The sequence below is a fragment of the Schistocerca piceifrons genome, chromosome 3 (assembly GCF_021461385.2).
Source record: "Schistocerca piceifrons isolate TAMUIC-IGC-003096 chromosome 3, iqSchPice1.1, whole genome shotgun sequence".
Lineage (NCBI taxonomy): Eukaryota > Metazoa > Arthropoda > Insecta > Orthoptera > Acrididae > Schistocerca > Schistocerca piceifrons.
The window spans coordinates 82,836,309-82,859,996 of NC_060140.1; the positions used below are offsets into that span (position 1 = coordinate 82,836,309).

General features: G+C 42.4%; 1 protein-coding gene across 2 annotated transcripts in view; it reads left to right on the forward strand.

The window, feature by feature from the left end:
- The first annotated feature begins 715 nt into the window (after positions 1–715).
- LOC124788577 (type 2 phosphatidylinositol 4,5-bisphosphate 4-phosphatase) overlaps positions 716–23,688 on the forward strand; it is a 46,373-nt gene continuing 23,400 nt past the window's right edge. The window contains exons 1-3 of one of the 2 annotated variants that reach the window (XM_047255848.1): positions 716–1,030; positions 1,252–1,421; positions 22,684–22,893. In XM_047255848.1, the coding sequence (XP_047111804.1) occupies positions 952–1,030; positions 1,252–1,421; positions 22,684–22,893 (459 nt within the window). In that variant the 5' untranslated portion in view covers positions 716–951. The remainder of the gene's footprint in view (positions 1,031–1,251; positions 1,422–22,683; positions 22,894–23,688) is intronic. The other variant, XM_047255849.1, reaches the window with a different exon arrangement.

Below are 23,688 nucleotides of genomic sequence, written 5' to 3' on the forward strand. Positions count from 1 at the left end.
GTTACAGATTTTTTCTCGTATTCATAAACTAAATGAATTCATGAATTCTAACTATGGTAGCCCCCTTCCCCCATTCCCCTACCAATCCGGTGAGGGCGCTACTGATGAGAGATCTAATTATGATCCAGGACACATGAAAATAACTAACTTACTTATTTAACAAATGGAGGTTAAATCGCATTTATGAGAAGTGAAACACTTTAATTAATTTATTTATGGTATGCAATACATTAATTATGCTCGTCACGATTATTAAAAATTTAGGTGGGGTTTTCAAGGCATGCATCATATTGTAGTACGCCTGAAAATGCGACACAGTGAAAAATGTATAATTTTTGGGGGGAGAGCTTACAGCAGTTTATCACTATTAATTTTGTATTCATTTTATCCTCGTCATGGATCATGTGATTTGATTGTAGAACATATTTGTCATTGGCGCCAATGAAGTCAGTTGGTGTTTTTAGTGAATGATGGTAGTTTTTGCCCTCTATTGTGATTAAAATAGTTATATAATACTTTTTGATATTCGCATAAGAAGTGGCATTAAGACAAGCAAGTAATTTAGACCGATTCTCCATCTTTCTTTAAAAAAAACAAAAATAAAAATAAACAAAACGAAAGATGAATCATTAATCGATCGTACGTGCACTCGATTGTCGTGGTTTCATAGATTTTACTGAGAACCAAAGATGATTGCGGAGAATAAACTGGACAAAGTTCATGTGACTCTGCATATCTTTGACAGTTCGGCTTTTATGATACAATATTTTGCTGCTGGAGGATGACATATTCCGTGCGATAATGTAGTTTTTGGATACGTAATCTAGTCATTTAATCCAACTGATTTCCAGTTTTATATCTGGAGAGTTTCCATTTGCTTCCTGTGCCTTTTACTTCTGTTGTGGTACGTTGAGACAGTTCTGCTGAGCAAATAATACACAAGCTAGAGACATGGGAGACACAGAAAGGGAACCGCTGATTCAGGAGAGCAATTCAGCGTATGCAAGTACTGATGGTGGGTTTGTACAGCGTAAGTTGCATGTACTCTTCGCTAATAATGCAATGAAATTAGAACATAAAGATTTTGACGTTTGCATAGCGTATCACATGACCTTTGAACGAAACGTGATGTGTCATCAGTTGACAGTGCATAAAGTAAATATTTGCAGTTTGAAAGTTAATATATCTATGCTTATTTTATACCGAACGTTTTGGCTCGTCGATCTGTATTAAATGTTGCGTTTTCAACAGCCCAACATGCCACAGTTTCACCAATTGGACCTGATGAGTTGCCACCCCCGTATCAGGGTGGACAGGGTGCAGTGCCTATGGTTACATGCAGAGTTTGTCAAGCATTGATTGACATTTCTGGAAAAAGAGACCAACATGTAGTGAAGTGTATGCGCTGTCACGAGGCAACTGTAAGCATAAAACATTGTATATATAAAGTATTTTATTTTTACTGCTTACTACTATTAATTAGTTTGTTGCCAACCCTATCAAATATTCGGTTCGAATAATGCTGCAGGAGTGTTAAATGTGCATCAATATTATTTTTTGGTGGTTTGGGGTAGGCATTATTTGCCCAGGATCCACATAGTGTATATGTATATACTGCCTGTACAAATAATTCTGCTAGGTATAAAAGTGCTAGTTTTTTTTTTTAAACATAACACAATAGGCAAATAAGATTACTGTAGGGTGTGTGCCATGGATTTCACTGTCCCACTTGCTCTGGAACTAGTTGATGAGGAACTATTTATTCCACTGCGTATCATTATTGATTAATTACAAATTAACAAGTCACAGCGCTAAATGTTTCTGTCCTATATTGTGGATACACTTGGAGCTTCTAATGCATTACAATTCTCTTATCTATGGTTGATCAGAGATTGTTACATTTCTCTCATACTCACCATTGCCATGTAGCGCTTTGCCATTCCTTACATGATGAGTTCTCACATTCATAACAACTATTTTGCCAAAGTATTGTGTATCAGATAAGTCCTATTAAGAACAGAAGCTTAAAATTAAATTTAGGCTCAAATGCTTAGTTAAATTGTACAGTACACATTGCCTAAAACAAAATGACTAATTATCTTGGGCCAAAAATTTTACATGCATAACAGTTCTCCCGTGTGTTATACGCTGTATGTATTACCTAAAGAACAATGTCATCTAATTTTCTCCCAAGAACAAGAACTCTGTATTTGGCAGTACCCAACATGCAGTGGATTTCTATAACATGTAAATAAACCACCATAATGCTGAGAAATCTTATATTTTAAAAAAAGAAAATAGGCAGGAAAAAATTGATGTTAATGAAATGACTGTTCATCTGGTTAACCAGTGGCTAAACAAACTTGACGTGGTCAGTATCAAGAACAGGCATATTTATTGTATTATTATATAACAGACAGTGCATGGTGAAACAAAATGTTTTAAAATGAGATTCAAGAAATTGCTGTAAATGTGTCCTTTCCTGTAGCTTCTCCAGTGGAGGCAAGATGTTATGTAACAGTCAGGTCTAATGCTGTACCCAGGTGAACACCCAAAAATCAGCACCCATTGTTTACTGATGCACTTTCCTTGTTTAAATCCAGGACACAAGCTAACTTATCAGCATCAAGTCCACATTAATTATAGTATGGAGACTTCATTTCTAAACTTGCATGGAAATGCTCCAGTTGTGTGTGTTCTGAGGAATTTCAACAGTCAAAATATTTTTACCACATTACATGATCAAAAAGGCTGTAGGTAAAATTTTAGTAAGAGTAGTACAGCTGTACCTTTGTGTGTTCTACAGGCTTGATCTGAGAGCAGTCCACGTAGAAGTGAAGTGTTAGTTAAGCTCTGGCTTTTTTCCTTAATGATTTTCAATTGAGAATAACAATTTAGGCCTATGCACAGGTAATCCTATAAAGTTCCTTTAACGGGAGTGTGGATCTTAGCAGCTATAATGAGGCTTTTCTTTCAAAATAATAGAAACAGATATTATTCCAAATACCATGTTAAGCTTTTATGTTTAATTTCCTTACATTTTCCATTTGTCAAAGAAGACAACATGGTGTCCTCAACAGTTAGTATTGTTAAACAAGTTTATTTGACTGTTATTCGCTTCCTCTGTCTGTTTTTCATGTGTTTGGTGAAATTGTCATGTACTCATGTATTTTAAAGCTATTGGAGTAGAAACTTTTCCTTTTTTGTTTTTTCAATATTGTTCAACCTTACCACTTGTGGGTCATGACATGGCTTCAGCAAGACCACTGGCATGTTTAGGTTTATCATTTAATACTCGTCTTATATGATGTCCAGACACTGAAGTGTTTCATGTCATTATTATATACTTGTGAAAACTCCATCATTTACAAGTCAGTGGCAGTGAACTGTATGATACATATGCACAACAACAGAGGTAGACTGGATTTTTTTCTCCATTAGAAGTATGGTATCACAGTAAGAAATGAACTTCTTGCACAGACTAGACATATTGCACTATGCAAACACAGTGACCATCCCGTAAAATTTATTGTGTATTTAAGTCTCAGGTCACTCAAACAGTATTGACTTATTACAAAGTTATCATCACACAGTCTGTTTAAAAAAGGGGGGAGGGAAAGAGTATAGTAAAATGCTAGGAAACTGTCAGATCAACTGAACTATTATACACAACTATATTATTAATGTATTTAGGAAGCATGCACAGTTCACTATAGAAGTTGCTTTATTTCTAATTTAGTATTCTAATATTTTAGCATCCCCCTTCCTTTTATACAGATCATCAGGTGATAACTTGGTAAGAAGTTGAAATCTCTAAGGATACTGTTTAAGTGACTTGCAGCTCCAATATACATGGTAATTTAAAAAAGTAAAAGTCCTGTCACTCCAGGCAAATTATATGACAGTTGTTTCAGACGGTCATAGTAGATTTTCTGCACTTTTCTTGTCCCATTGATCTGGCACTGTTTCCAATCATTCTGTTGAAGGACGTTAAACTCCTACCCGCCTACCTTCTGTGCTTACATTAATCCATAGTGAAAGATAGTCTCTTAGGATACAGAAGAGCCCGTGAATTCATTAATGCTGTGTAACAGTTTTCATAAAATAGTCTTAAGTGCTCACTCTGTAAACCAGGATAGGCAGCAGTCTGTTCCAGTACAGAGTATAACAATGGTGCAGAGAAACAATACCAGAGAAGGAAAGTTGCTACACACCATATAGCAGAGATGCTGTGTCGTGATAGGCACAATAAAAAGATTCACACAATTAAAACTTGCGGCCATTAACGCCTTTGTCAGCAGTAGATGCGCGCGCGCCCACACACACACACACACACACACACACAAAAATGCAACTTGCAGAGACCTGAGACCACACTGCGAACTGCAGCACCAGTGCATGATGGGAGTGGTGACAGGGTGGGGGTAAGGAGGAGGCTGGGGTGGGGAGGGGAAGGGACAGTATGGTGGGAGTGGTGGACAGTCAAGTGTTGCAGTTTAGATAGAGGGCAGGAGAAAAGGTGCAGAGGGGGGAGGGGGTAAGTAGTGGAAAGGAAAGAAATAAGAGATATTAAAAGATTGGGTGTGGCAGTGAAACGACGGCTGTGTAGTGCTGGAATGGGAACAGGGAGGGGGCTGGATGGGCGAGGACAGTGACTAACGTAGGGTGAGGCCAGGAGGGTTACGGGAATGTAGGATGTATTGCAGGGAAAGTTCCCACCTGCGCAATTCAGAAAAGCTGGTGTTGGTGGGAAGGATCCATATGGCACAGGCTGTAAAGCAGCCATTAATATGAGGGATATCATGTTTGGCAGCGTGATCAGCAACAGGGTGGTCCACTTGTTTCTTGGCGACAGTTTGTCGGTGGCCGTTCATGCGGACAGACAGCTTGTTGGTTGTCATGCCTACATAGAGTGCAACACAGAGGTTGCAGCTTAGCTTGTAAATCACATGACTGGCTTCACAGGTAGCCCTGCCTTTGATGGGATAGGTGATGTTAGTGACCGGACTGGAGTAGGTGGTGGTAGGAGGATGTATAGGACAGGTCTTGCATCTAGGTCTATTACAGGGGTATGAGCCATGAGGTAAGGGATTGGGAGCAACGATTGTGTAAGGATGGACGAGTATATTGTGTAGGTTCGGTGGACGGTAGAATACCATGGTAGGAGGGGTGGGAAGGATAGTGGGCAGGACATTTCTCATCTCAGTGCATGACGAGAGGTAATCGAAACCCTGGCAGAGAATGTAATTCAGTTGCTCCAGTCCTGGATGGTACTGAGTTACGAGGGGAATGCTCCTCTGTGGCCGGACTGTGGGACTCTGGGAGGTGGTGGGAGACTGGAAAGATAAGGCACGGTAGATTTGTTTTTGTACAAGGATGGGAGGATAATAGTCAGTGAAGGCTTCAGTGAGACCCCTGGTATATTTTGCGAGGGACTGCTCGTCACTGCAGATGTGACGACCATGGGTGGCTAGGCTGTATGGAAGGGACTTCTTGGTATGGAATGGGTGGCAGCTGTCAAAGTGGAGGTATTGCTGGTGGTTAGTAGGTTTGATATGGACGGAGGCACTGATGTAGCCATCTGAGGTGAAGGTCAACGTCTAGGAAGGTGGCTTCTTGGTGTGGGTAGGATCAGGTGAAGCAAATGGGGGAGAAGTTGTTGAGGTTCTGGAGGAATGTGAATAAGGTGTCCTCACCTTCAATCCAGATAGCAAAGGTGTCGCCAATGGATCTGAACCAGGTGAGGGGTTTAGGATTCTGGGTTTTTAGGAACGATTCCTCTACATGGCCCATGAATAGGTTAGCATAGGATGATGCAATGCAGGTGCCCATAGCTGTACCATGGATTTGTTTGTAGGTAATGCCCTCAAAGGAGAAGTAATTGTGGGTGAGGATATAGTTGGTCATGGAGACCAGGAAGGAGGTTGTTGGTTTGGAATCCATAGGGCATCTGGAAAGGTAGTGTTCGACAGCAGTAAGGCCATGGGCATTAGGAATGTTAGTGTAGAGGGAGGTGGCATCAGTAGTGCCGAGCAGGGCACCATGTGGTAAAGGGACAGGAACTGTGGGGAGTTGGTTGAGAAATGGTTGGTATCTTTTATATAGGAGGATAGGTTCTGGGTAATAGGTTGAAGGTGTTGGTCTATGAGAGCAGAGATTCTCTCAGTGGGGGCACAGTAACAGGCCACAATGGGGCATCCTGGGTGGTTGGGTTTATGGACTTCAGGAAGCATGTAGAAGGTGGGAGTGCGGGGAGTGTTAGGGGTAAGTAGAGGTGTACTCTGGGGAGAGGTTCTGGGATATAGGCGTAAGGATTTGAGTAGTGACTGGAGATCTTTCTGGATTACTGGAATGGGGTCACTGTGGCGAGGTTTGTAAGTGGAAGTATCTGACAGCTGACTGAGTCCTTCTGCCACGTAATCCTTGCGGTTCAAAACAACGGTGGTGGAGCCTTTGTCAGCAGGTGTTCTCCCATCTGGCACCTATAGTTCTGGTCTTGTTGCCCTGAGCTCCATGAAGGACATGGCCACGCAGACATGCAACCTCAAATTTGGCTGAGGTTGTGAAATCACCCATTGTCAAGGTAGCATCCCCGTCCCACTGTGCAACAAACTGTAACTCTCGCCTCAAGAGGCGAAGCCACAGAATACACAACCAGCAGGCAGGAAAGGACAGGAGGAGTACTCGCAAGAAGACATCCTCCGTCCCTCCAGCCAAACAACACCCAAGTCTTCCTCTAACCAGAAGGGCTCGAAGAAGTCCGCTAAAGACAAACAGTCTTCTCCTTCTCCAACTCAAAGATCCTACTTGATGGTGTTGCCACGTGGTCCCTTAGCCCGGCTGGCCTCTGTCTCGCTGGTGTGCACCACCAATCGTTTTTTAGCGTTGGACTCCACAGATTGACCGCACAAGCATGCCGATGCTTCTGTGGACCCCATGTAGCAGGATCCACCTGCTTCTGTGCCTTACAGCAGCTACTCTACACCAGCTGTCACTCGGCGGCCGCTGAGCCCAACTCCCTGACTACCCATCTCATTGCTGTTGCAGTTCGCCTTTTCATTCCTTGCCTGACTTTTTTGCTCTGTACCATTTCTGCCCCTCCATCATCCGCTGCCACCAGGGCAGACTTCCTTCAGCTTATTGGGCAGCTACCCCCCCTCCCCCAACCTCTGTTTCTGCTACTCGGTGACTTTAATGTGCATCATCCCCTTTGGGGTTCTCCCAGGACCTATCAAGAGAGGTGCCCTCTTGGCTGACCTCCTTAACCAACTTACCTCTTCTGCCTTAACACTGGAGCCCCCACTTTCCTTTTTGACTCCTCGCACACCTATCCTTTTGCACTGCCCGGCTTGCCCATCGTCTTGAGTGGTCAGTTCTGTCTGATGCCTACTTGAGCGACCATTTCCCTGTGTGCTCTCTGTCTGCTGACTCCTACCCCATCTGCAGGCATGCCCAAATGGCAGCTTAGTAACGTTGACTGGCAGCTTTACTCCTCCGTGGTAACCCTCAAAGAAAAAGATTTCCCCAGTTGTGATGACCAGGTGGACTATCTCACAAATGTTATTCTTACTGCTGCAGAACATTCCGTTCCTCGCACTTCCTCTTTACCACATCGTGTCCCAGTTCCTTGGTGGACTGAGGCATGCCGCGACTCAATTCACGTGCGATGTGCTCTCCATGTTTTTAACCGCTGTCCTACACTGGAAAACTGCATTCATTATAAACAGATGCGTGCAAAGTGTCGTAGAGTTCTTCGGGATAGCAAAAGAGCTAGCTGGATTTCATTCACTAATTGTTTTAACAGTTCCACAGCTTCCTCTGTTGTGTGGGCCAACCCTCGACAGCTCTCTGGAACCAAGATACATTCCCCAATTTCCAGCCTGACAGTAGCTGACTATGTCATCGTGGACCCTATTGCGTTCTCCAACACCTTGGGTCGCCATTTTGTGGAGGTTCCGAGCTCTTCCCACCATCACCCTGCCTTCCTCCATCGGAAATGAGTGGAAGAGGCTCGGGCGATACCCTTCTCTTCTCAGAATTGTGAGTGCTACAATGCCGTCTTTATTATGAGGGAGCTAGATCATGCTCTCAGTTCATCCCAATCCTCCTCTCCAAGACCAGGCGCCATCCACATTCAGATGTTGCAGCACCTCTATCTTGCAGGCAAGCACTTTCTGCTTAATATGTTTAACCGCATCTGGACTGTGGGCACATTTCCTGGTCACTGGCGTGAAGCCACTGTCATACCCTTGCCTAAACCCGGTAAGGACAAAAACATTCCTTTGAGCTACCGCCCCATCTCTCTTACCAGCTGTGTTTGCGAGGTGATGGAACATATGTTTCATGCCCAGCTGTTGTGGTGGCTTGTCTTGCCATATATGAATGAATGCACAGTGTGGATTTCGAGTGCGGCGTTCTGCAGTTGACCATCTTGTTACTTTGTCCTCCCGTGTCGTGAATGGTTTCCTGCAGAAATCCCAGATTGTGCCCGTGTTTTTTGATTTGGAGAAGGCCTAGGACACCTGCTAGAGAACTGGTGTCCTCTGTGCTCTTTACACGTGAGGCTTCCATGGGTGCCTGCCCTCTTTTCTTCAAGCATTTTTACAAGACCGGGTTTTCAAGGTGTGTGTTGGTTCTGCCTTGTGGGACAACTTTATCCAGGAAAATGGTGTGCCTCAGGGTTCTGTCCTGAGCATCGTATGAATTTCTAGTGGCGCAAATGATTTCTCCCACCATCTCTCCATCTAGGGCCTGTTGCTCTTCCATTCATTGACACTAGGAAATTTATGGGGCTCCTGCTTGATAGGAAATTCTCTTGGTCCTCCTGTGTCTCTTACCTGGCAGCCTGCTGTATGCGGTCCCTCAATGTCCTACATGTCCTCAGTGCTACTTCCTGGGGTGCCGATCGAACCACCCTCCTCCATTTGTACCGGTCCATTGGACGGAGGGCGTTTTTCTCAACTCGTTGGTAGGATAGCATTACCATCCCGGTTCTGAAACCTGGTGCAGATCCACTGGTGGTTGAGAGCTATTGCCCTATCAGCCTTACCAATGTTATGTGCAAACTCCTGGAACGGATGGTGAGTCGGCGGTTCATGTGGATCCTCGAAGCTCGGGGCCTCCTGGCCCAGCAACAGGGGGAACTTCCGTCAGGGCCGCTCTGCAATCGACAATTTAGTCTCGCTAGAGTCGGCTATTCGTGCAGCTTTTACTTGGCGAGAACATCTAGTTGCTGTTTTCTTTGATCTTGGGAGGCGTACGATACCACCTGGCGCCATCATATCCTTGCTACACTGCACGAATGGGGCTTATGGGGTCCACTTCCGATTTTTCTACGGAATTTTCTCTCCAATCGCTCCTTTCAGATTAGAGTTGGCACTTATTTTAGCTCTGCTCATATTCAGAACGGTGTTTTGCAGGGCTCGGTTCTCAGTGTTCTCCTCTTTGTGGTGGCGATTAATGGTCTTGCGGCTGCGGTGGGCTCATCGGTCTGTTCCTCTCTATATGCCGATGACTTTTGTCCTTATTACAGTTCCCCAAGCATCAGTGTCGCTGAACGGCGGCTGCAGGGAGCTATCCGTAAGGCACATTTTTGGGCATCCACTCATGGTTTTCAGTTCTCAGCCTGTAAGACCCGAGTGATGCATTTCTGTCGTCGTTGAACGTCCACCTTCATCCAGAGCTCTACCTTGCCAATGAACTCCTTTGTATTGAGGAGACGCATCACTTTCTTGGCATGCTGTTTGATGCTCAGCTCACTCGGACACGTCATCTTCGCGAGCTTAAACGATGGTGCTGGCGGCACCTCAACATCCTGCGCTGCCTCAGCCGCACCGTTTGGGGGGCTGCTCGAACAACCCTCCTACAGCTCTATAAGGCCTTAGTCCAATCCCATCTCGACTACGGGAGCATGGCATATGACTCAGCCGCACCTTCAACATTGCAGATCCTTGACTCGATTTTCCATTGTGGCGTCAGACTGGCGGCAGGTGCCTTCCGCACTAGTCCGATGTGTAGCCTTCTTGTAGAAGCTGGAATCCCTCCCCTATGATTCCGTCAACAATAGTTGCTTGCGTCATACATCGCCCTTGTCCAAGCCTCGCCCGACCACCCAAACCGCAGGCTCCTCTTTCCATCTTGTGCACTCCCCTCCCCACGATGGCAGCCTAGGTCGGGTCTCCCGATCGCGGTCCGCGTTCGTTCCCTTCTCTCGTCGCTTGAGTCCTTTCCCCTTCCTCCATCCTTCGGGCCCTCTTCTTCTACCCCTCGTTGGTCCCTCCCTTGCTTGCGGCTTTGCTTGGATTTGTCCTACGACTCCAAGTCCTCCATTCCACCTGCCATTCTTTGTCAACAATTCCTGGCTCTTCTTGCCTCATTTTGCGATGCAGATGTAGCCTACACTGATGGTGCTGTGGTCGATGGATGCACTGGGTTTGCTTTCATCCACGGCGACTACGTTGAGCAGCATTCCCTGCCTTGTGGGAGCAATGTTTTCACTGCGGAGCTGGTTGCTCTTTATCATGCACTCGCTCACCTTTCCTCCTGCCCTGGGGAGTCATTTGTCATATGCAGTGACTCTGAGTGGATTGCAAGCACTCGACCAGTGTTTTTCTGGGGACCCTTTGGTGTGCGGTATTCAAGATGCTGTTTTTGCTCTCGCTGAGTGTGGTCATTCAGCGACATTTGTGTGGACCCCGGGCCACATCGGCATTCCAGGAAACTGAACGTGTCGATCGGTTGGCCAAGCAGGCCACCACTTCGCCACCCCTGGAGCTTGGTCTCATGGAAAGAGACCTCCGGTCAACCCTACATTGCAAGGTCCACGATGTCTGGAGCTCTGAATGGTCTGTCTTGAACATGCCAAAAAAGCTCTGCAAGGTAAAGTCGTCCACGGCCGTATGGAACTTATCCTTGAGGAGAACGCGTAGGGACTCAGTTTTTCTCTGCCGTCTCCGAATTGGACATACGCGGTTGACCCACAGCTATCTCCTTCGCTGTGAGAACCCGCCCAAGTGTTGCTGTGATGCAGGACTGACAGTGGTCGTCTGATGGACTGCCCCCTTTTAGCCCCCTTGCAGCAGTCCTTTAATTTACCAGCTGCCCTTCCTTTAATTCTAGGTGACGATGCCTCTGTAGCTGACTCAGTTTTACGTTTTATCCGTGCAGCTGGGTTTTATCACTCACTCCAGCGACTTTTAATTGTGACGTGGATACCAAAATAGTGTCTTTTATGGCGACAAGTTGTGTTGGGACCTCTATCTACGCTTTCCAGCTGGAGGTTCTTCGTTTGTAGTTGAGTGGTTGACCTTTTACCTGATCCATCAACTACTGTAGTCTGTTTTACTCTAGTCAACTATTTGCTCTGCTCCTTTTAAGTGTCCTCTATTTTGTATTATTGTGGTGTTCATTTTAGTTCTGTACCCCTTGGTGTTCCCTCCCTCTGGGTGCAGAGGTTACGCTTTTACTGTATAGGCCTTTTACAAGTATGTCTGTTTGGAACAGGGGACTGATGACCTCGATGTTTAGCCCCCATCAAACCCCAAAACCAACCAACCAACCTTGTCCATTGGAAACTCGACTATGGCTGCTTTGTTTATGCATCTGTATGCCTATCCCTTTTAAGCAGTCTCAACACTCTCCATCATAATGGCATCCGTTTGGCCACGGGCACCTTTTACACCAGCCCAGTTGAGAGTCTGTATGCTGAAGCTGCTGAACCACCACTGTCCTACCGCCGTGACTTTCTCCTCAGCAGGTATGCATACCGTTTATCTGCCATGCGTGGCCACCCCTACTATGCCGCCTCCTTTGATGATTCCTTTGATCGCTGGTATGGGGCTCGTCCCTCTTCTGCTACCTCCTGGAGTCCACTTTCGCCACCTGCTACGTTGGCTTAACTTCATGCTATCTGCAACCTTTCCAGTGGGTGTGAACCCTTCACCACCTTGGCTTCGTGAAGTGGCCCATGTTACCCTTCACCTTCATTCACTTCCTAAGCACACTACTCCAGCCTCGGTCTATCGCCTTCAGTTTCACGACCTCCGCATGGAACTTTGCGATAGTGCCTTTGTATACACTTTTTTCTCTCGGACTGACCATGGGGTCAGGCGTGCCTTCGTCATTGGCACCCGTATCTTTCGATATTGGCTTCTGCACATTCCTCAGTATTTATGGCTGAGCTTTTCACCTTGTATCAGGCCGCGGAGTACATCCAGTGACACAGCCTTCCCAATTGTGCCCTCTGCTCAGACTCTCAGTGCCCTCCAAAGTCTCTGTGCACTGTACACTGCTTATCCCTTAGTGCACTGGGTCCAGGAAAAATGTCACTTGCTCATGCTTGATTATTATAGCTGCTTCACAACTTGGGCCATCTGTATCTACCCCTCCACCACCAGTTTTTCTGAACTACACAGGTAGGAGTTATACTTACAACATATTCTGTACTTCCGAAATTATCCTGGCCTCGACCTACGGTTACCTACTGTCCCCACACCCACTGCCCAACAGTTTCCACCACCTGTGTCCTATAACCTCCTCGCAGTTCAGTTCTCGAACCCTCACTGTGCTCGCTCTTTGTGAATGCACCCACCATTCTTTTCCTGTCTATGCTTCTCTCCTTTAGTGCTCTGTGTTCACCTTCCTCTTGCCCCACAGCCTACCGGGAGCCTTGTCCTGGGATCTTCTAGTCCTTGCATGTTGCGGCCCAGACAGCACATTTCTCTCCCCTCCACCCATACTGTGCTCTCCCTTCCTCTTCCCTGTCCCACTCTAAATTGCTGCGTTCAGTGCAACACTTACAGTGTGTGTTTTCTCTCCTTTCTTTCCTGAAAAGGCTTTGATCAAAATTTTAGTGTGCAACAGTCTTTTCCTTGAGCCTGTCTGCAATGCACCATGTCATCTTTACAGTGAACAACTATATTCTTTTCATAACTGTTAAAATTCCAAACTGGATGTTTCATAGTTTGAAGATGAGAAATGGCTCTTTTTTTTTATCAAAACATTGAATGCCAACCAATTGCGGGTACTTCAGACCTGTGACAAGCCCAGCGATATACCATAACTGATATCTCTCCTCATGACACTCAACAAGTTTCATCTTCCACTGAGCTGTAATGCTACAAACAAATGAATAACTGCATGTTAGCATAGACTGGTGTGGAATCCATTTTGTGAGCGAGGTGGCGCAGTAGTTAGACACTGGACTCACATTCGGGAGGACGACAGTTCAATCCCGTGTCCGGCCATCCTGATTTAGGTTTTCCGTGATTTTCCTAAATTGCTCCAGGCAAATGTCGGGATGGTTCCTTTCAAAGGGCACGGCCGACTTCCTTCCCCGCCCTTCCCTAATCCGATGAGACCGATGACCTCGCTGTCTGGTCTCCTTCCCCAAACAACCCAATCCATTTTGTTCATCTGCAGTGGGACCTAAGGATAATAGGGTGGACGCTGGAGCTATCACCCTAGCCTTGGATCGAATTTTTTTATCTGAAAAAGTTAAGGTCATTGTTTAAAGGTGTAATTGTCAAGCCCTGCTTTTATCCCAAAAGATATTTTTGGTGCCAGATGTTTGGACACGTGTCCTCTGGCTTAATAATGAGGCTATTGGTTGGTTGTGTGGCCAGACACATGGGGGCAGCTCTTGTGAACTACACCCTACATGTGTAGACTGCCTTGAGTGCCATCCCCCTAATTCGCCAACATTTTCAGTTTTCAGGAGGGAGAAGAAAATCCAGGAATATAAAACACTTGACCACCTTTCTTATAAAGATGGTAAGAAACATCGATATGACATCAGACTTCACAAATAATCAAAATTCACACCTAGCACAGTGACAAGGTGTGAAAGAGCAACTTCTTTCCCTAACTACATGTCAATACCTGTTATTAAGTCGGGGGAAGGGACACTGGCTCTTTCAACCTTACACCCACAGCACCAGTGGTGCAGCCAGAGTTGCCTTGTCCTCCTCCAGCATCATCAGGAAAGAGGACACCTGCCAAGGTGCTCCCTCCCAGGACAAAACAGATGAGCAGTCTACACCAACTGGTGGCTGACAAGCCACAGACTATGGGTCATAGGAAAGAACAATTCTCTTCTGACCCAGAAGTCAGGATAGGAAAATCCTCACAAACCATTATAGGGACAAGGCTAAATTGAAAATTAAACTGAATTCTGCTGTTCCAGTCGATAAAACTACCACCCGTCCCCGCAAGATGGAGGCTATGAACACCAATGAAAAACCACACATTCATGTGGAGCACGACTCAGCAGCAAAGTAATTCATTATGCCTGTTTCCAATTTGCTGCTTTCTCAGACCCCAATCTTTCTGATGCTTCCTCAATGTAAATATAATGGTTACCTATGTAAATGAAATGGTTACCACTGTCACCTGGCTGAACTCTGTCAATTAGTGGCTATGTACTCTGCAGCTGGTGTGGCACTTCAAGAGTGTTCTCAGAACCCCAACTACCTATTACTAAAAACTACAAATCCTACTGTACAAATTGTATTAACACCGAGAGGGCATTTGGAGGAGATTGCTTGCTGATTTGATCTGACCCTTTCAGTGAGCATGTGCCACTTAAACCCTTAGTAATAACAGCATAAAATGCATCCTCGGTTTTTGCAGTCTTATTTGATGAGGAGGAGAGTTTCCCTACCAGTGATGGGAGGATATATTTTTTTCCCATCCTGGAGTTGGGAATGACCCTCAAATTTCAATTCAATATTTTATCCTGATTGGACTACTGATGCCTTAGCTATGGGTTGGTAGCGAAATCAGTACTGAGCTTGTTATAACTGATCCATCACAGTCTTACATTTCCTGATGGAAGGGAATTTTACAACAAAATTGAATGCATCTTTATGTTTAGTTTAAGGGATGGCACTGTCATGCGTTTTTAAATTTTTATGTGTGTATTTTATTTATGTAACAGTTTAAGCTAATTAGCTCTGTAGCCCATAGTGTCTGCATTTTCTCAACACAATTTAGTCTCTTGCCCAATTTTAGTTGTACTGTCTGTGACAACCCATCTTGGTGTATCCTTCAGTGTCAAGCTACAGTTTTAATGGCCTGGGTTTTTTATCTCACTTTTAACTATCTGGCTAAAACTATTGTTATGTACATCATCAACCATGATGATGTGGTCATAGATCTTTGGGCTGACAGTACCCCTCTTCTCATTTCATATATTTTTGTCATTTTCCTGTGAATAGAGGGACTGATAACTAAGTAGTTTGTAGTAAATTTCTTTCTAATGTGATGTTTCAACTTTGCGTGCGCACACACACACACACACACACACACACACACACACACACAAAACTGCCAACCTCCCACATTTTGGGCTGGAATGGCATTGCGGCCCAAGATGCTGGGTAAACAACTGTGTTCAGGAAAGTTGAAAAATACATTTCAATTTCAGTAATTCTGTGACACTATGAACATGAAAGATATTTATTCAGTATCAGCAATTCCTGCCAGGAGTTTCCATTGCTTATTTTTACTCAGTATCATAATCATCTATCCCTTCAAATATATTTTTAATCCACCTTTTATGTCCTGGCGCAATTTTGCTTAGTAATTTGGGCTCTTTCTACCTCAGATGCATTTTCAGTTTAAATAAAGATAAACATTACCATCAATAACATGCTTTCTTATAAATTTCATTTCATAGGTGTCATTGGAGATGTTTTCAATTTTACCAATAAAAAACTGAACCTACTTTTCATAGGAAACTTCACTATAGCGAAATAATTTTAGTTGAATTCTTGAACATCTTTATCGTTCTCCTTGTCTATATCTTCAGTTTCATTTGACTTAGGCTGTTCATAACTGGTAGGTGCTCTGGATGTAGAATCAGAATCACAAGATTGGGACTATCTGCTTTCAGCATTGTCACAATCAAATTCATTGAAGTCCATGACAACTATACATTTTCCTGCAATTAATGCCAAGTGCTTTGCTTATTGCAGCATTCCTTTTGTTTCACTAGAGTGAACCTGTTTCAATTGCATTTTGAAGGCTGCTGTCCAAGAAACTTATGGTGAATTGATGTCTTGTGTATCTGTTTCTTACTAAATCTATGAAATGACTTTATTGTGGCAGAAAAGAAAAATTCTTGCTGTTCCAAACCCAGATGCAACATTCAATTTAGTGATAGCTATCTTTTCAAAGATTCTTTCCAACAATGTAAGAGATTCTGATTTTCCTCCCACCCCCTATTCTTCTTTTTCTAATAATCTACCACGTTTCTCCAAGCGGGTTTTAGAGGCCTAAGAAAGACCACACATGTGGTTGATACAAGAGAGTAGAGTAAGGTGGTAGAAGCATAAATTGAATATCATGTTCCTGGCACAGCTTAATCATGTTAAGTGATGTATGACTCGGAAGATTGTCACCTATAATCACTTTGATCAAAGTGCTGGCATAATGAAGACAAATTGAATAAAGCACAATTCAAACATTTTTGGTCAAACCAACCACGTTGGTCCCTGTTATTACCTGCACCTGAAATCCAAATAGCATAGAGGTATTTTGCCCTGAAAATTGTGTAAGATGGGAGGACTGTGCCATCTGCAGCCACTGCTGTCATTACCCTAATACTTAGTTTAGAACTAATCGCAATCCTTTCAGGACATCTTGCACCTTGCTTCACTATTACGAGGGACATTCCAAAAGTAAGTTTCATCATAGTTTTTCACACAGAAACTTTACGGCAAAAAAAAGGCAGCACGGTCTCGTGCACATTTTTCGACATAGTGATATTTGTTGTTGTGTACAATCAGTTCAAAGAAACCCTCTGGTAAACATCTGTGCCCTGCGATGCAAGAAATTTTTGCACAGCCTTTTCCATCACAGCACATTATTTTCATTCATGGAAATTTTGGGACACCCACTTCATTCATCATCTACACCGTGCCTTGCTTCTCTGAACATGCAACCCCAGCATTTGATGATACATGACCTGTTCATCATACACACTTTGCAGGCGTTCATAGTTGACACACACTGGGTTCTCATGCCCATTTACATCAGATAACAGCACACACTTCCATTGGTGACCATGTTGCCGGTCGGCTGCTACTCTCTCCTCTTCAGCACTCCCTGTGCATGCATTATACTTCCTCTGTCAGTGCCACTTATGTCATTAAACCAGCAGTGGATGTGGGTTCATATAGCATTTATTTGTATCAGTGGATGTAGCACCTTCTCTTTCAAAAACAATGACAAAACTTACTTTTGGAACATCTCTTGTACTTTCACTTGTCCAGGATCATCACAAAAGTTGGTCTCATCATAGTTTGTAATTTTGGAGAGAGGAGCAGTGTTAAAGTACACTTCAAGGTTCTTAAAATAACCATTCACTGTTTAACAAATAACTTCTGCCTGTACCCTCTTTAAATTTTCACTTACTCCGATAGTTCTTTATTTTTTTTTTCAGAAAACATTTTAGCCCCTTATGACCCAGTCAATTGCCACAAAATCATTTTTCAATCTGCCCTTCTTGGTTAAGAGAGGCCAATATGATGTGAACTCAACATGCAAAAGTTGGCCTGGATGCTCATGCTCAGCAGTAAATTTATAAGGGTACAGATGCAGGACCTTTTTTCTATAATGCTTTGATGTGGCAGTATTTTAATTCCCTTCTGCACAGATGAATGGCCTTGAGATTACATTGGAGTTTGTTCCAGGCTTTTCTTCAGTCGGGCAGCGTTTTCTGATATTCACTCTTTTTTTTAGATAGTTACAGCCATTTTACTACTAAGTTTTGCATTGTATGATTTGCTGGATGTTTTACCAAACCATGTCCAGTTTTAAACTCTTGGGCAAACAGACGTGTGCTTCATGTAACACTGGGCAGTGAACACAGGCTGCTTTATCATGAGCACCATTTTGTGTTGCATTCAAGCACACAGTGAAGTACTCGGGACAGAGCATGTGGGAGATACAAGTGCACAGATATGTTGCAGAAATAGACTGGTCTATTGAAATCACAGTTTCGAGTATTTTCTGTGATGTAGCCTGTTGCTCTGTTTGGTAACAAAGGTTCACTCCACACTAGTGTTATAAATATTTTCCATTTTTGTCGTCCTGTATGTTATTTTATGGAATGCAGAGTGTGGAGACAAGATTGATCTGTAGCATAACCCGTGTTCTAGGTTGTGGTGGTAACTGTTCGGTTGTGAGTTTGAAAAGCCAGTTAATGTGAATAAAGAATCTTACAAGGAGACATTAAGGATTGGCCCTCTTTGATTTTCTCCATATTTCAAGGAATTTGAATATCAGTACCTGGATATCAATTTGAAAAGCAGGACAACATAATTTTAAAATAACAGAAAGGAATAGCTTTTGAAGATTAGGTTTCTGAATATTGTTAAGTATAAAATGTTTTGTGCTTATTAACATAGTTGCCATTAATGGAGTGAATAGTGTAAAAGTATAGTAATTGTGAAGTCCTGATTAGTGTCTCATTACTAGCACTTTTTTAAAATTATGGATCTATTATGAAATGGATAGAAGTGTGTGTCGATCCTTTATCTTGTGCAGTATAGTTTAATATTTTGACTTGTTGATGTAGCAATATTTACCATTTGGTTGTAGCTATTGCAGTTCATTCCACTGGTAACACTACATAGGATGTCCTGGGTCTGCCTTTGGAATTTTTTTCCCCCCAAATTTTTCCTTCTAAGGCTTTTTTTTGAAGATGTTATTATGAATGTGCCCAATTTAGTTTTTTTCTCTTTTGTATCATACTAATCAGTATCCTTTTCTCTAAAATTTCTGTTTAATATTTATTCTTTAGATATCTTTTCAGTTGGGATATTGTTGTGACTCATGTCCATAGGTACAACTCTATTGTACTAAATTTTTTATTTTCCTGTTATCCCAAAACACCCTTCATAGCTATAGTGTTAAATACTCCAAATGTCTTGGAATGATTTTTTTGGTTTCTTTTTTAAAGTGGTTGTTACTTAATAATATATTCTTATTTTTGATGGTTTGTTTGGTTATTGCACTTCTTGTTTTAATATCTATTATAATTCTCTCATGATTTGTAGCTGACTCTTTCAGTCTGTGATCATCCAAGGTATCAGATTGTTTTTAACATATAGTTCACGTCCATCTTAGTCTGTGTTAAGACTGCTACATCAGCAGCAGATCAGTTGTAATTGGTTTTGATATCTTTGGTGCAACTTTTCATTGTTTGTATTGCACTTTCTATAAGTGAATTATATTAATTTATCAAACAATGGAAACTCCAGATTGGAATATCAATATTTTGTAAGGAAAAGATAGATTGTCACTTATGTAAAGATGATGCATTAAGTTGCAGACAGGCACAGTTAAGATACTTACACATTAGCTTTCGGCCACAGCCTTCCTCAGAAAAAGAGAGAGAAACATATACCATTCATTCACTCAAGCAAGCACACCTTCCACACACCTGACCTTGCACTCCGACAGCCCAGATCAGGCATTCTGGTCTGAGCTGCCAGAGTTGGCAGTTGTGTGCGTGAGGTGTACTTGCTTATGTGAATAAATGGTGTGTGTATGTCTCTCTCTTTTTCTGATGAAGGCTGTGGTCGAAAGCCAATGTGTCTTCTAATTGTGCCTGTCCACAACTTAACGTGTCACCTTTACAGTGAGTAGCAATCTCTCTTTCCTTAATCTTTACTATAGGTTATCTTTCTTGAGCTGACTGCAATTTAATTATGAAGAATTATACAAGACGCATTTCGCTGTTATTTACAGGTAATCTTCCATGGCTATTCTTCAAATTGAATACATACATTTGTACATTTTTGATTGTTTTAGATTAAAAACCATGTTTTCTTTATAAAGTTGGTCTGCAAGTTGCTTTCAGTGTTTCTTCACATGTTCTGCTCCTTTCCCTTTTGCTAGCAGTGGTTGGTGCTGAAAGGCTTCATTTCACATTTGCACTTGACACATTTTGCCATTCTGCAGTATTTCCTGCACTGCATTATTTACACTTCACTTTCTTAAACTGTTTCTCATTCCACACTGCCACAGTGTTTGTTTGTTTGTCTGTCTGTCTGTCTGTTTTCGTTCACGTTGTGTGTGTGTTGGCAACCTGTGAAACTATTGTGTGTGTGTGTGTGTGTGTGTGTGTGTGTGTGTGTGTGTGTGTGTGTGTGTGTGTGTGTGTGTGTGTGTGTGAGTGAGAGAGAGAGAGTGAGAGAGAGAGAGTGAGAGAGAGAGAGAGAGAGAGAGAGAGAGAGAGAATTGTGAAATTTTCTTGTACATAGGTAGAGACGTGAGAGAATGGGGTGGGTTGATGCCCCCCACCCCCCTCCCCAGAGAGTGTGGGGAAGGGTAGGGATGGACCTGGACGGTGCTTATAGGACAGAATCTGGGAGGAGATGGTATTGGTAAATGGAGTCTGTGGTTATATGTGCACATTTGATGTTATATTAACTGGTCAATCAGTTTAAAGTTTCTTATAAGGTGAGGTGTTTTTTGTTGTTGTTTATCCTTATGATTTCCATGGCTGTGGCTGTAATTTTATGTTGGTGTAAGTGTTCTGCAAAAGTTGAATGATTTGTCCTATACTTCCACGCTCTTACATGTTCCTTGTATCTAGTGTCAAATATCCTCCTGGTTTGACCTATCTATCTTCTATCACATGTATTGCATTTCAGTTGGTATATTCCTGATTTCTGATACAGATCATATTTTCCTATTGTTTTTGGGAAATATTTCTGAATTAAGCTGTTGGTTTGGTGTGGTGTGCTATTTTTAAGCCTTGTTCTCTGAAAGTATTGGATGTTCTGTTGTGAATTTGTGGTTGTATGTCATTATGTACAGTCTTTTACTTTGTTTCTTTCACGCTTTGTGTAGTTTCTATTCTTCAGTTTTGTGTATTGGTTTGTGTGTGATTTTGTCCTTGTGTTGGTGACAGCCAGGTATTTGTTCTTTTCTGTTTCTTGATTTTTCTTGTTCAGCTTTGTTGTTAAGTTCTCTTTTCATCCATTGTTTGAGGCTATTTGTATTATTGTATTCATTTCTAAAATTACTCAAAAAGGTCTGAAACACATCATTAGCGAACAGATAGACAAAAAAATACATAGTAAACCTCATAGTTGACAATAGAGAAAGAGGAAAAACAGTTAAAATTTTTGGACATCACCATAAAGATTCAGAACAACCAACACACATCTGACATATACTGAAAACTGACAACAACAGACAAATGAGACATCACACCACCCAGTTCTCATAAGCAGGCAGCACTTAGATACATACTCCACAGACTAAACACAGTATCACTAGATACAGACAGTTCCAAAAAGAAATAAATACCATAATACAAACAGCCTCAAAAATGGATACAAAGAGAACTTAGTAACAGAGCTGAATAAAAAGTCAAGAAACAGAAAAGAACAAACACCCAGTTGTCACCAACACAGGGACAAAATCACACAAACCAATACACAAAATACAACAGTAGAAACAATACAAAGTGTGAAAGAACCAGAAAGTAAAAGATAGTACACAATGGCATACAACCACAAATACACACACAGAATATTCAATACTCTCAAACAACAAGGCATAAAAATAGCACACCCAACCGACAACTCAATTCAAAAATACTTCCCAGAAACAATAGGAAAAAAACTAATGTGTATCAGAAATCAGAAATATACCACCTGAAATGCAATACATGTGATGGAAGATAGATGGGCCAAACCAGGAGGACATTTGACACCAGATTACAAAATTGCAGCCAGAGAAACAGACGTGGAAATCATAAGGATAAACAGTAACATCACCTCACCTTACAAGAAACTTAAAACTGATTGACCACTTAATATAACATTAAATGTACAAATATAACCACAGGCTCCATTTGCCACTACCATCTCCTCCCAGATTTTGTTCCATAATCGCCGTCGAAGCCCATCCTTGCTCTCCCCCCCCCCCCCCCCCCCCCCCACCCCACCCCTCACCCCCCTGCCCCCTGGAAAAAAATATCTACCCATCCCCATCTCTCTCATGTCTCTACCTCCATACAAGAAAATTTCACAAATCTCTCTCTCTCTCTCTCTCTCTCTCTCTCTCTCTCTCTCTCTCTCTCTCTCTCGTGCGCACACGTTGGCAAACAGACAGACATAAACACTGCGGCAGTATGGAATGAGAAACAGTTCAAGAAAGGGAAGTGTAAATGATGCAGTGCAGGAAATACTGCAGAATGGCAAAAGCTGCCAAGTACAAATGTGACATGAAGCCTTTCGATGCCAACCGCTGCTAGCAGGGAGGGAAGGAGCAGAATATGTAAAGAAACACTGTAAGTAGCTTGCAGACCAACTTTATAAAGAAAACACTGTTTTAATATAAAACAATAAAAAATGCACAAATGTAGTATCCAATTTGCAGAATAACCATGGAAGAAGGTTTGTAAATAAAAGCGAAACATGTCTAGTGTAATTCTTTTTTAATTAAATTGCAGTCAGCTCAAAATGGGTAATCTACAGTAAGAGATTTTAACAGCTGCTGTGGAAGATGGTCACACAAACATATTATCTTTGATACATGATAATTATTTACCTTGTTTATCACTGGAGATAGTCTGTTACTGGATAAAAAACAATGACTTGTTGTATTTAAGTTCATGAATGTTGCTAATACAGTTGACATAATATTAATCACTTCTTTCAGCCTATTAGGAATGCACCACCTGGAAAAAAGTATGTACGCTGCCCCTGCAATTGTCTGCTTATTTGCAAGAGTTCATCACAGCGTATTGCTTGTCCTCGACCAAACTGCAAGCGAATAATAAACCTGGCACCAAGCCCTGTTACTCCACCAGTGCCAACGATGCCCGGCATGTGCCGTGTTACATGTGGACATTGTCATGACACCTTCCTGGTAAGGCGTTGAGTCATTCAAATCAGACCTAAAGTTTCACATGTTTCCTTAATTTTGGAAAGATAAACATAAATAATAGAAACGTAATGGTTAAATTTATAAATGTATTATCTAATGTTGTAAACAATAAGTGTAAGGTGGTATAGTGTGTGTAATTATTAGAGGAAAAACTGAACTCAAAAATATGGTTTGGCTGTGAAAATTAAAACCATGTTAGAGTGGAAGAGAGGCTTTTATTCACTAAGTGCAAGTGTGGAAATCACTGAGAAGACTGTAACACTCGGGGAAAACACAACGGATTCTTAGGTTTTGCGTGTTTCAAGCAGTTTCTGTGTTAAAGGAAAGAGGGAGATGGGGCACAGGAAAAGGTGAAAAGAAGTAGTGCAGGCAGTGGGAAGAAGCAGCTAATGGCAGTTTTGTATATGCTCGCATACTGATACAGCAACCACCACCATGTTCCATTAAAGTGCTTACTATGACAGTCGCAATATGGAGCATAAATAACAAATAGTTCTTTTTAGGTCACTTTCACAAGATTGCTTCTGATCTACCTGGCTTAAACAACTCTGCCAGATTTTACAAGAAAATTGGTGACTTCGTAAATAACACTGTGCTTGGAGACATTGTACAATGCAGTAACCCAGTTGATTTTCTTAACTTTCTTCCTTATACTGCTTTCATGAATAGTACCTGTAAAAATAATCTTTTCAGAGAACATATTTAAGTATCTTGTATACCACCTTAAAACATAGCCCATAATTTTGACAATCTTAATGAACAAGTAATTCAGCCATA